Source organism: Balearica regulorum, chromosome 5, assembly GCF_011004875.1.
Source record: "Balearica regulorum gibbericeps isolate bBalReg1 chromosome 5, bBalReg1.pri, whole genome shotgun sequence".
Lineage (NCBI taxonomy): Eukaryota > Metazoa > Chordata > Aves > Gruiformes > Gruidae > Balearica > Balearica regulorum.
Window position 1 is genome coordinate 53,036,608 of NC_046188.1, and position 14,662 is coordinate 53,051,269.

Sequence of the window (14,662 nt, forward strand, 5' to 3'; positions counted from 1 at the left end):
GTTGTGTCTGAATTGTTTTGTTGTTCTTTGTTCTGGCCCCAGGTTGTTAATGGAACATCATCTTTGTAACACTCAAATCCTAATATGAGCATTTATCACCACTTGAGATTCTGCATAAAGGCAAGGATGACAGTTTCCTTGAACTTCTGCCACAACATTGTTTTATATCAAGAGGTGAGACATTTCCGGTAAGTAAATATATACACTACAGGGGGAGGAAAAGAAAAATGAGAAGAATACACACACAGACACACAACCTGCAACAGCACATTCTGTGATTCTAAATTAAATCTTTGCTTCTAGTAGAGATTAACAAAATATTTGTGAAGAGTTACTGGTAGCTGCACAAACTATAAGAATGAACATATATTCCTGTGGGTTATTCTTTGATTTAAATATTTCCAAAGGGTAGGAGACTAACTAAACAGGCCAGTTTAAAGAGTATCCATTAAAATGAGCATCTTTCTATTTCACAGCCTGAGATTTTTATTTCTTAACCACTTTTTCACATAAAAACAACAAAGATTTTTTCTGACTAAAATATCATCTGCCATAAATTGCTAAAGTTTCAGAATTGCATTACAAGATTATTCTACACTATATGCTCCACTGATCTGATTAACTGGCTGATCAAGAGGTTACCCCCAAAAAACACTTTATATTTAAATACTTATTTTCTGTAAGTCATCTGCAGCATTCACCATGAAGAAGGCCCAGTTCCAAATCCATATTTGGGAACAGCTCTATTAATATAACAACAATGACTCACAGTATGAGTTCTAATTAAATCTTCTATTTAGAACCATTATGCTTATAATACTTTCCCCATATAAGGCTTACAGTTTAAATCTTTACGCATACATTGTTAATGAATATAAAAATGCTTAAACTACTTTTGCCTGCTCACACAATGCAAAAAAATCCCAAACAAAACACACGTGAGATCATAAATCTTGTGTTGTAGGACAAATGCTACCAGAACAGCCAGGCTGAGTATAGAGAACAGTTACAAAAATAATAACCACAATCTTCGTAAAAGAAACACCATTCCTGAAGGTGATGATTAACTCAAAAGATTCAGAATTACAATTCTAGAAGGTGTTCAGTATTTTGTACCATATTTCCATCTCCCTCTACTTGGCAAACATACTGTCACCTTCTCATGTAAGGTGGACAGTAGCAGGACTACCCAGGATACATAAATAATGCCAAAAAGTGGTGCAAATTGCTGCAAATTATAAGTTCTTGTCACCAGACGATGACAGTGAGACTACCATCAGCCCTACTGCTTGCTTTGAAGACCCTTGTGTTCATCGTCACCGTCCTCCTCCAGATTTTGATAGCTCCATACCCCTCTCCACAGTTCCTAGTGCAAAGCCAACAGTAAGTAAGGTAAGAGGGGTCGCTCTCAGGCAGAGCACTGGGAACAGCACAGCAACCAGAACTTGGACTAACGAACCTCCAAGGCATAGAGCACGCAACTGTGGTCACAAACTGCTAGCAGTCCTTCCTGGCTCCACTGCTTGCTGCATGTGGGGAAAGGTGCTAGGTTGAAATCCCATCCTGATCATTTGGCTATGTCACCAAGCAGTAATGTGAAGGCAAACACAGGATGCAGAGGAGTGGAGTAGGAGACTTAGGGGAACGTATTTTATAAAGGAAACTTCTCCTGTTTGTGAATGAGAACATTTGCAACATTTTGCTTGTCTTCAGATGTTCTTCTCCCCTTATATACACCTAGCAGTCAGAATGTCCTCAGATCTCAGTCTACATCCAAGTACACTACTGAATTGTCATTCCTGCACACACTGCAATAGCCCTTCTCCTCCACAACAAAATAACAAAATGAGGGGCATTTTAATGACACATGAGAAGCCACCTCACTTTGTAACTGAACCATACTGATTGAAAATCAGTGTCAGCTTCAGAAAATGGAAGGGCAAACCTGTAACTAAGTTAGAAATGAGCACAAAGAGCTACAGCTGACCAAGAAAGTACTAAGATCACCTCGAGTCAGGCAGAGTTCAGTCAGCAATGCTAGCATATTGCATCTTTGCTTATATTTTTGACACCATAAAGCACTCTAAAGAAGACTCTCCAAAAATGGATTCCCGATCCAACAAAAACTGAAGTGGATAATCTACATTTTTTGCCTTAATCTGATAAATCTGTGCTGTGCTTTCCAAGGATAACAGTCTGTATTACTACTCTTAGATTTTTCCCTTTTTCATGACAGAAACTGTGGTAATTTGGCAGGATTGTAAAGCGGTTCAAACAGCTGCTTCTCCTCAGATAAGATATTTGGGTGTTCATACTACTTCTGTCTGCCAGATGAGCTATTTCAATAGGCTTTCATGAGGTGCTTGTCACATGCCTTAATGCTATTTTTCCTGCAGTTGCAACAATGCTTAATAAAAAAAGCCCTCTGAAGCAGACTTACTATGCTCTTTCCAATTTCTACTTTTTTGGGCAAAACAAACATAAGATACTACTTTTTCTCCTTGGCTTGCTTTGCGTCAGTACAAGATGGAAGCACACAAGAAAAATAAACTCTTTTTCAATTTCAGTGCTTGGCTCAAAATCAAGACTCATTAGTTTAAACCAGTGGCTTGGAGCAGAGGAAACGGATCTTCAGGCCAACAATATTTTATCAGTGTCAGTTGAGCATCCATTAATCATTAAGATATTCTTAAGTATTTTGTCCCCATCCAACTTGAATTTGTTTCAAGACATCGGGTTACTTCTGCCTTTGATTATATATAATCACCTTCATATACACATAGTCCTGAGATGAATGCAGCAAAAAAAAGCATCTCTGTGCAGAGCAGAACTCTAAGAGCATTTTCAGAATGGCCGAGGGCAGCACTGGGCAGGAAAAGGGACATGTCAAACTATTTGAATTCTCAGTTGAAACACCGACATCACAAGTTGAACGCAAACTTTTCAAGAAGGTTGAGCAAGTGCTCCTCAGCAGCACAGGCCCTGACTGAGATGCTAGCTGCAAATACTACATTTTCCATGCCACAGAGTAGTTATTCAGCAGTGCAGTGTCGAGTATAGTAATAATGAGAAGACAAAAACTATTTAATTAACATGTAAACATTTTACTTTGTGCTACGTATTTGTCTCAACAAATAGCCTCCTGTGCATGCTGCTCAGTTTTTATTACCATGAGTCAGAGATGGCGGCAATGCAGGAGTTAGAGATCATTGCTTAGTTTTAACAGTCATCTTCAGACAGTTGTCAAGTTTCTAAACCTGCACCAATATAGAAGATCTTGCAGACCAAGTGTACACTGCACGGCCTTGTCAAAATTGCTAGACCAAGCAGGAAAGAATGATGCGCCATCATGTGGCTCGCTGACCAGGGTCATCAGAAATCCCAATCCAGGTGCAACTTTACCTAGCAGACTGTTTATTGGTATATCCTTTGAGACTTGACACAAGGTCAGCACGTTGCCAGCTGTCCAAAGGAGCTCTTCACTTCTACAATTGCACGATCTATTTACACTGCAGCAAAGCTCTCCTATAGTGAGCACAGCCATTGTGAAGGTAAACCAGCATGGACACGGTTCTGTCTGCACCACTACAAAGGTTATAGGAATGTGTAAGCCCATACATTATGGTTTTAAAAGACACAGGAAGCTTAGATTACACCAAAGTTCAAGCTGCATATTTGTTTTGAGTGGGTTACGGTCCTATCTTATGAAATGCATGTTTGGATTTACACCCTTCCTTAAGCTTAAGTCATTAGGAGAAAAAGAGGAAGTAGATGTGTAATAAACATATTTAGTACTTGACCTTTAACTAGTGTGCAAAGACTGATATGGACTATCAGTAATTCCAAATGCTAAGGGGACAAGACCCAAAAAAAATAGCATTCACAAACAGAAAAAAATGATGCTGAAATGATTACAGTGCCCATGCATTTTTCGTTGTCAATAAACACAACATCAAGCAAATAAAGGGATATCTCCCAAGTCAGATGACCTTCAAAAGAGATCATTTATAAAAAGAAACTTTGCAATGCAAAGAAATATCATCAGCACACTGCAGGTTAGCACATAACAGCAAAGCTGACTTAACACCGTTAAAGACATGTTGGCAGGTAAGATTTCTACCTCAGTCTCAGCAAGATAAAAGTAGGTCTCCTAACTCAGTGTCCTCTGGTGAATCTCAGCACCAGCTCCCTCTGTCTTCACAAATGTGTAACCATTACCCACTTCAAAAAGCAAGAGCAAACATGCCCATGTCCAGTGAGACCTGTTCAAATAATAACTATAAATCACTGTTTCTAAATGGAACTCTGGATTTTACATGTGTTTCCAGTTTATATATGTACAGTTCTTACACTAGTATCAACTGATGTACAAGGGAACAGGACAAAGGCTAGGCAGAGGGAGCTTTCTGCTGATACTAGGTTTGAAAACATTTTCAAGTATCTTAGTTCCCCTTGCAGTCTTCCTTCTCCTTTTATGAGTTTACAAGTGCAATCAGAGCCTGACCAAATCATACCCAAAGAAAAAAAAAAACCAACTTCTTATTGTGATGACTCTTGCTACAGTTTCTTGTTCACAAGCAAAATTAAAAACAAGAATCAAGATTTTCCTGAAAACTGGATTGAATATCTGCAGTTTTGGGGAGTACCTTATGATGTCAAAGACAGAACTATCAAAAGGGAAAGTGAGCATCTTTATGCAAAAGATGTAAGGGTCTTCACATAACCCCTGTATCCTAGAGATTGGGCTTCTCTGATCACCCTTTTAGGTTGCCTCATTCAAGATACCAGCGTCACCTAAACCAGAAACACTATCTAGAGCTTGATAAACCAATCTGCCATAACTTAATGAATTAGGCATGGTTTATTTACTATTTAAGAACATCTGAATACAGTGTGTAAGGAGAACAAGAAGTTGCAATTTCTTTTTAAAAGTTGAGGGTTTAAACAGAACTCTTCTTCACAAATGCTAAGTTCCACCCTTTAATGTGAACTTCCTGCAAATTCAATAGGTCCAGTTTACAAAATAAGATTTGATACAGCAGGAAGGTGCCAAACAAAGTGACGTTTGATGTAAAGAATTCCCTCCTATTGCTCTTGATGCACAGCTTCTATGTTTTAACATTACTAAGCATTTAGCATAACACCACCTTGTCTGATTCAGAGTATACTTGAGAAGTTTATCACCACACTGTGCAGTTACATCTCTGAACATACTGATTATCTCAAGATACTCATGTTTGGCTGTACAAACCACTTTTTTTTTAAATAAGAGAAATTCTGTTTTCATGCACTACACTGTAAATAGTAATCCTGCAGTAACCATGTCCTCGCCATGTACAGGTATCTGCTGCAGCAGCATTTGTATTTGCCCTACAACATTCCACCCCAATGAGCTCCCCTCTCCTGAAGTGACCTGCACGACAGGGTGCTGCTCCACCTGACAAGTGGAACACGATGTCCCAAATAAAAACCCCTAAAGATCAAAACAAGCCTTTCTGCTGACATGCCAAAAGTTTAGGCTAAACAGGAAAACATACTTGAAGCTCTTTTTCCATTACCTTGCATTATTAAACCATCTAGGCAAGAGATAAACATAAAAGGAATTTAATTAGATAAATTCACTCCTCAGCATCTGTTGTTTAATAGACCTAAGCAGATCAGCATGTTAGAATCAGATAATATTGGAGTCTCCCACAAACTCATAGCTGAAGCTTCTTTTTTATACAAGCATTTGGGTGCCACTGGTTTTACTCACTGTAATACAACACTTCCAGTTAAATGCTTGCCATAAAATGTAATGCCAGGTATGCACTGGGCCACAAGTGAAATTCCTTAAAATCATTATGCAGCATCTTGCAAGTTAGAACAAGGCAGAAGAGATGCACAGGGTAATCTTGCACAACTTTTTCCCCTGAAGTTCTATATCATACATTCATTTTTAATAAACTTGAAATCAATTAAAGATTGTGCTTCCCGTAACTAAAATCTAAAAAAAAATCCTTTAACATAAGCAATATCCGTTACATTTTGCATTTCAGCACCATTTCTTAATCAACTCTGTAAATTAAGATAATGTCTCAAAGGGTCAAAAACCTCTGCCAAAAACCCCAAAGTTAATACTAATATATTCTTAACCTCTATCTATTGCAAACTGAATCCCATTGAGTGACATACTCATCTTACAGCTTAAAACCAAATACTGTAAGATAGTAACTTGCAGTTCTGTTTGATTCTGTATGCAGTCAGATAATGGTATTTTTATTACAGTTACATAAAAAAAGTTAAGGATAAGCCAGGAAGATGTTAGCATCCATTTACTTTGCCACTGAAAAAAACCTAATGCAAATCTAATTTTACAATTTTTTTAAAATCAAATTTAAACATATGCTGGCAAAGCAAAGGATCATTCTAAGTGGCATCGTGCAAGCCAGTGCAGACCAGTTGAATAACACTGCCAAAGTATTTCCTATCTGATTTGCTTGCACTGTTACATGCCTCTCTCGTGCAGAGATTGCCAATCAAGTGCTCAGTGGACCATGAGTTTAAAGCAACTAGGGAAGTTTTGGGCTAATCTACACAATTGTACTCTGAAATATATCTGGGCTTTTCAGGAATGCAGCACTAAGCCAACTGCACCATGAAGCACTTATCACAATGCTTACTCAGTACCGAAGGTTAAAAGTAGCAAAAATGACACTCAAGTCTAACAACTTCATTTGTCAAGGCAAACTAATAAACAGTTAACACAGTGCCGTGGAAGTACAAGTCCTCTTCAGGTATGTTGTGCTGAGAAGTAAATATATGTCATCATGTGAAAACATACAAGAATCTGCTTTAATGAAATCAAATGCAATTATAAAAAACACACTTTCACCTGAAAATTCTCTATTTTCAATTATTACAAAATGATTCCTTAAACAAGGAATATCTACTTAGTTATTTTCTTTACAGTAATGGTATATTCTCTGTTACTGAGAGGATTTAACAACAATCAAAAAGAAAAAAACCCAGTATTTTTAAAACCCACAAAATTAGTAAACTAACTCAGAGTAGTTTTAAGTACTTGGAACTACTTTAATTTTATAGACTGACTAAATTTAAGGTCACTTGTAATCCCTATCAGGGAGCGTCACATTTATTGAGTTTAGCTCTTGTTCATGTCAAAAGCATGGGGTGTTTGCTGGCAATTGCTTTAAATAATCAACACAGGCATGTCTTTGGGAATCACACAGTTCCTAATACTTTGGTGGTTTCACTGAGCAGATCCACCTCACGTTAACACACAGACAACTCTAACCTGCACCTGCCCCACCAAATGCACAAGCGTTAAAAGCAGATCTAACAAAATGCAGAAGAAAGCAAGCTAAATCAGCTGCATATTTCATATGCTGTAATCCTCGGCTCTTTTTGAGACAAAAGACTTGGTCATTATTTCACGTACCCCATCACTAGAAAGAAAAATAAATGCTTCCGTTTTTACACCGTCTTAATGATGAAGATTCAAAAGAGGATGCAGCCTCTTTCTTACCCGTTCAGTGTGTATGAACCATTCCTCTTGAGTCTCATACTTGCAGATAAGAATCTTAGGAAAAAATCCAGAATGAGGTGGTTTGTCCTCTGCTAGACTTGACTACAGGCACCTGTTTGGTGGTTGCGCTTTTTGTTCACCAGGGGATCTCTTTCCTGTTTCTCTGAGTCATCAGTGAGGAACAATGCGAAACCGCCACCAAAGCCACTTAGCAGGAAGCCCAGAGGAAACTGCCTGCAGCCAAACAAGAGTTTGGAGGTGTAAAATCTCCCCAACACACCTCCAACAAAATCTTGGAGCCCACCTAAGAAAAGTAGCAAAAAGGCATGGAGAAGGGGTTTTTATAAAATACCTTAACTAATCTTGCAGACCGCCTTATTTTATTGGCGAGCTGCTCTTCCAATTAGTCTGAAAGCAGCTTCAGATCTATTCCCTCCTTCTCAAGAGCCCTGCTGTGACTATCGCTCAAGTATTCAGCACTACCCTCAGAGCACAAGGCAACTAAACAAGAAGCCCTAAATAACAAATACTCAGAGTTTTTCAGGTTTTTTTCTCCCTTTAACATCAAGTTGGAAACTACACATGTGGAAAGGGACACACAATTAAGAGGTTTATTTTCCTTGTAACAAGTTAAAAACAAGCAGATCTAAAGTCACGCTCGAACGCTGCAGAGTAAAATATCCTCTAGCAGTCCAGTCCTGGGCAGCCTGCCCTGCATAAATCACTCGGTTGCGCTGTCTCTCTCCTATGAGGCTGTTTTCCTTCCCTTTCTATTCACCCTACCATTCCCTGAGAGCTGTGAACTAAACAGCTGCACAGCCTAATGTCTGGGCCAGAGGGGCAAATCTACCACACAAAGCAAAAATTACTCCAGATAACTGGAGACATTTACTGAGCAAGTTGACACTGAGTCAAGTAATTTATCATGTGAAAAACATTTTTAACAATGAATGTTGAAATGACTGCCACTTGTGGCCTAGGTGAAACTAGGATAAAGGGAAGATTGCATGCTAGCCAAATATAAAGATTGAATATTCACTACCTGAACAGAGGGAAGCAATGGGTAGGGTCCCACAGAACTCTGGGCCTGAGTACAACATTATTCTGTATTTTAATGGCCCAAATGTCTGAAGTCAGTGTTTTTCAAGCTCAGTTTTCATCTTGATCCTATCTTTGCATTATTCTTTCAGATTTTTCATCTGAAAATTTAACAGCTATAGAAAAACAGCCTAAAAAATAGGAGAATTGCTTAGTTTCTTTCTAGATGCCTGAGTTTATACAGTTAGGTGTAATCAAGTATACCTGTATAGAGACTAATTAAAGCACAAATGTTGAGAGAAAAAAGGGTTACAGTGAATTACAGGCTGAAAAGATCAACAACGTTGTACTGTTGATAAAAGGCAATAAGACTGAGCTGTACAAATACGCTGTGTTTGCAAGACAGAAAGTAATTCTCGGTATCTATCAGGCCTCATCTGGAGTATCATGCCCAACCCTTGGCACCCTAGTTGAGGACAAATGTAGGATTAGCTGGAGCCCAGGGAGCACGAAGAAGAATATTAGTTATCTCACAGATGAGAAAAGTGAGGGATGAAAACTACATAACACCTTCCCAGAATGCAGAACACTGCTGTAAAGAGAAAGGAAACAAAATGTTCTTCCTGCCTTATTCATCGCAAAGGGACTTGAAGTAACCAAGAAACAAGCCAGGTTAGTATTAGAATTTTTTTGTTTGGTTGGGTTTTTGTTTGTTTTGTAAGTACAGGAACAGATTACAGAATCTCCATTATTGCAGTCCTTTGAGATAATCTTGCTCCAGAGCTGGGGACTGACTAGGGGACCTCCACAGGTCTCTCATCCCTGAGCTTTCTATGATCTTCTTCTATTACTAACTGGAATGAAAATTCTGCTGTGTAACCACATAAGGCAAACTAGCTCAAGTTAAACCAGACTACAGCATGCTTTAGATTTCCTGCCCCCTCAAAATCGGTTATACTGGCCAGGACTGCAAACAAGTCCAACACATTACCACCACAGTGGTAGCAGCACTCTGCTTTTATCATATACATCATGGGAAAGAATTATACTTCATGTTCCTCTCAACTATCAACTTTGCAAAGATCCTACCTACATGCTGGCTGGCACCAGGGCCTGATTCTTCCAGCTGTCCCTCAGGGGTGGGTGAAGATTCACTATGGCCACAGAAGAGCTAGAGGTTTGGTCCCTGCAGGCAGCTATCTACCAGTGCCGGATAAAGCAGAGACATATTCTTGGAATCTTAACAAAGAAAATTAGAATGATTTATTTGGTTAATAGTTCAGAGAAGAAAAAATAGTTAAAGCTAATAAATCAAAAATTTTACATAAAAATCATTTCTAAAAGCTCTGCAAACCCAGAATCAAATGAAAACTTGAACTCAGTTTTCTTCTTGGAAGCAGATTTCTGGGGAAAAGTTTCTGGAGACGTGGGTCTTAAACCCAGACTGAAGAGTAAATCTGTTACATTTCCAGTTTTAATTTAAATAAATCATTCCCCACTGAAAAGATGCATCTCACAGTATAACGAAAGCATATATGACACTGGGTTTTTTTTACATATCTACTAATTTGCACTGGAAGTGCACCAGCAATAGGGAACACAGGAGCTATCATGAGGTGGTGTCTGATGACTATTAGTTAATACTATTGTAAACTGAAGAATCAGAATTTTTGTAATTTCAGAAAAGCAAACCTTTCCACAGCTTTTTTTAAACTCTTTTCTGGATGCGAAATCTAAGTGGTGTACCCACTGATTTTCTAAGCATTTTGATTTTACTGGCTACCTAATTTCTTAAAAATAAATTTCAACATTCTGTTGCTGCAAGCAACTGCTGTTTTTTCCAAACTCCACTTCTGCTGAAAGACATCAATGCTTTTTTTCTTTTTCACTTCCCCAAGCTCTTTCTGGGATTACAGCAGCACAAGGGTATGTGTTCTTTTACATCTCCATCTGAAAACTATTATAGGAAACCAGTAACTAAATATAAACTGTCCAATAGGAGCCAGAGCCAGCCACATTGATGCTGGGATCCCAAAATGCTATCATGGACAAAAGACCTTACCACAGAAACACAGCGAAAGCCTACTTGCCAACACAACTGCTTCAGAAACAATTAATTCTTGCTTCAGAGAGGTCTTCTGGAGAAATGTGTTTGGTTAACAAAAGATAAAAAACCTCTTATTTTTAGTCAACATGAAAATAAAGACGATAAACTAGCAGCAGTAAGCAACTCTATGTTGAGACAATACGCTATACACATTATCTCTTACAGTCTTTTCAATTAGCTGCACCTAAAGAAATCCTTTTCTTCTCTCTCTCCCTACGCGTACGCATTCCAGAGCGCATACACAAGCTGAATCATCATTACTGTGGAGAAAACACATGGGAGGAAGGAAAACATCTTTATGTCTCCTTAAGATCCCTTCTGACAAATAAAGCATTCTTACAGCCCGCTTCTCTTATATTCCTTTACCCAAGCAGAATCCATAAACTTCAGCATGGATTATCTGTTCCCAGACTAAACATTCATCCAATTACCGCTCTGTTTCTGAGGGGAATTTCAAGAGGACCATTTGGCCCAGTTATTCTGGATGTTAGCTCAAAGTACAGTTCTTTAGATAAGAGAAATTAGTATGGATGATTTACCATTTTCAACCGTCTCCCAGCCATTCTGCTCTTTGAAAACAGCTTTAGAAGATCTCTGTTTGAATTACTATTAAAAAACCCCTCCATTTAACAAGGAAACATACATGTTAAGTAAAAAGCTCAGTACTCAAGAGAATAGCTAGTCCTCTACTACTTGGAAAGACTTACAGTACACTCAGACCTTAATTATTCATCCACGGGGAGTTTTGCATATGAATGATCTTTCTACATCTAAAAATAAACACTCAGTAGCAACCTCAGTTCTCCACCTCTGGTCAGGAAAGAGAGGAGACAGTGTGCCCATATGCACCCTATTTTCCAGAGCCATGCCTTTTTGACAAATGTTAAAGTTACTTCTACAGCATTTAGTGTTATTTTATACATGTATCCATGACCCATTCTCTCCAATGTTTTTGAAAAATCTATTTGAATTCGTCCCACTATTGAAAAGAACAATTTACTCCCTTTCTTCTGGAAAATACCCACTACCTAATGCTTTACCTTGTTTTCTACCATCTTGCATCATAACTTGCACTTACGGGCTGGCCCAGTTAATTCCCAAGCTAATCAATGAAACACTGAATTGTTAGAAGAAACAAATTTGAGTCTACTGTTCTGGTCTGATTATACACTTAACAGCACTTTGTATTAGTTAATATATCACACAGGGCTCCAAACAGTGGGTAGGTCAGGTTCACTTTACTTCCACTTAACTACTTGGCTAATTCAGACTTAATTTAAACACTGATATTAGAGAAACAAGGAGCTTATAGGTCAATATCAATCATTGCTGGATAGGGAATGAAAAAGTAAGAGAGGAACAGAACAACAGGAAAATTGACTCTGAGACATAGTTGGAAATAAATATTTTCCCCAAATTCTGCTAATTCATTCTGCACATGAAGATAGTGCTGCCTCAGCTTCAGAGCTGAAGGGATTTTTTTTTGCCAAAGCTGTAAAGAAATAGCATTTATTTCAGTGGGTTTTTGGCTTAGTATTGAAGAGAAGAAAAAAAACCCTGTGTGTGGACACTACAATGGTCAATATACAAATGAAAGCCATATCACATTCCCTATATGCAAACAGAAAGCCGTAACACGAGAAGTCTTTAGTTTGCTTTGTAAGAGAAGATTTTTTTGAGGTTTTTTTGGTTTTTTAATTAATACAACAGCCAGTCCTGATTTAAGGCAAAGATGACAGCAGCACTGAAAGGGTTATTGCAAGCTCTTCATAAGCAAAACAGGACAGTGTTGGAGAAAGTTACAGAACTGAAATAACAGAAAAGCAATCCGCCTGGAAACGGAAAAGGGTGGGTGAGCAGTCTCTACCGGAGAAGGGCAAAAGCCAGGGTTTATAAATTTAGAAAAAAATACACACCCACACAAAACTTCTCAAGTAAGAGGATGGGGGGTGGAACACAACCAAAAAGCCCAAACCACACAACGTTTTACAAGGCCTTTATATAAATTTTGCCTAATCATTCTTAATGGACATCTGCCCATGGCTTAGTACAGGAAAGACCAAGCTTTCAGCGTGTGCCAGACTGTCTAAACCACAAATCTTTGGCACACTGCCTGCTTTGATCCCCCACTTTGGGCTGTTTCCTGGAGGTAGGTTTGGAGCGAATGAACATGGACAGATTGCTCTTTGGAAGGGCTGTCCAAGAGTTAGCGTAATGCAAGTTTTGTATCAGACTTCACAGTGCTCAACTGCATTATTTTTAAACTTAACTTAAATGATTTCTCGATTTGAAAAACAGCGACAACTAGGCATAATAATTCGTTTTGGTGTTAAATAGAGGTCCTTATGCAGGGTTAACAAAGTACTGTGACAAAATAGATTTCTCAGTGAGAGGTGAAAGTTACCCTGCTTCACACAGATGGGCGTTAAGACCAGCCACATGGACAACAGTTATTTACACAACTGTGGTAAATGGCGGTAGAGCATGAAGACCCCCATTCAGATCAGCCCCCCAAACTTTGTCCATCTCAAAGGAGGGCTCATAAAGTAACATAATAAATAGTAAGAGAAGATTGATGTTCTTGGCAAGAGCAGCAAGCAGGTAATTTAGAGAGGCACTGCCCCTTCAGTCCAAGAACAGGAAACAACTGTATGACTTACCAAAATGCCCCACCCAAGAAGTCTCAGTCCGTATAAAAGTCTCTGCTGCAAAATTTAGCTAATGATACAATCCAGGAGAAGTCTGGGAGTACCAGACAGGGAGAACAGGAGAGAAATTGCTGAGAAAGAGACTTTAGCTAAAATTAACTACACATAATCAGGCACATACAAATCCCTAAAGCCTATAAAACAAACAGAAAGAAAAAGTAGTTAAGTTTTCCACTGCACAACTTGCTGTTCCTCTTTTTCCTTTTTTTAATTTTGCTAAGTGGTCTCACACTAAGGTGCTAAAAGCTACAAGCAATTTTTCTACTAAAAAGTTTAAAACTAGATTGCTTTTATTAATAACAATGAAATGGTACCCAGATTCCAACACAGAAAACTAGTATCCCACAAGTAAAACTTTTGTTTCCTTTAACAAAGGAAGGAAAATTCTTAAAATGTTAAAAAAAGGGTTGTAATTTTGGTCAAATACAGAATAAATAATTAAAAACAAGAGGTATCAGGAAATACAATCAGATAATAAGGCTATAAAGTGTTATAAGACAGGCTGCATGCCATATATAGGTTAGTGAGTACAACAGGTAGTAAGATATACAACAAAGATGTGCTTTGTCATTAAAATATTTTGAATTTGAAACAAATGAAAAGTGTCAGGCCCTTACTCTCTGAATCTCCTTTTAAACTTGATGATAAGCTTGCCCTTGCACATCCTCCCCAGCGTCCTCCAAGATTCATTCATCTCTTCCATTACTATTCTTGCCACTGCATGGACTGATGGGACTCTAGAATGCTCCTCTCGCACTAGCACAAAGGAAATTCACTTAAATCCCAAATTCAGATTGCTGATGCAGATTCTTCTTGTCAAATATTATAAATCTAAGAAAGTTATTTGCTTTATAAGTTTAACGTTTACACCTGCAAAAGATAAGAAATCTGCCAGCCGCTAAACTGTTCTTTTGCAGTTCCTAATTCAGTTGGGTCTGAAGGATCTGTGCAAAAATGCTTATACTTGGGAAAGGAAACACTGATCAGCTCTCTGCAATTCAGTATCCAGTACAAATCTAAAGAAACAGACACCCATAGAATATAGTTGGCTTTGATCAAAGGGATTACATGTGGGAAATGAGGCTTGTGAGTAGTGGGGGTGAGACAGTAGGACACCAAAAATTAGCAAAAAAAGCCTGTAAAGCCAAACACATATGTAACGGGAAGACAACTATAATCAGAAGCTTTAATCTAATCCATCACTTGCTGACTGGTATGAAATAAAGAGAATAGTGGAAGATTGAACATTTCAGAATAAAGTCTGATCATAAAAATTATCAT

At 38.3% G+C, this 14,662-nt stretch overlaps 1 protein-coding gene across 4 annotated transcripts in view; it reads right to left on the minus strand.

The window, feature by feature from the left end:
* Nucleotides 1–14,662, minus strand: part of MOB2 (MOB kinase activator 2) — a 115,840-nt gene that overhangs the window by 53,080 nt on the left and 48,098 nt on the right. The window contains exon 1 of one of the 4 annotated variants that reach the window (XM_075754932.1): nucleotides 9,660–9,680. The exons of 2 other annotated variants lie outside the window; for them this stretch is intronic. In XM_075754932.1, coding sequence (XP_075611047.1) covers nucleotides 9,660–9,661 — 2 coding nt within the window. In that variant the 5' untranslated portion in view covers nucleotides 9,662–9,680. Of the gene's footprint in view, nucleotides 1–7,528; nucleotides 7,654–9,659; nucleotides 9,681–14,662 lie in introns of those variants that run through there. One more of the 4 variants, XM_075754929.1, reaches the window with a different exon arrangement.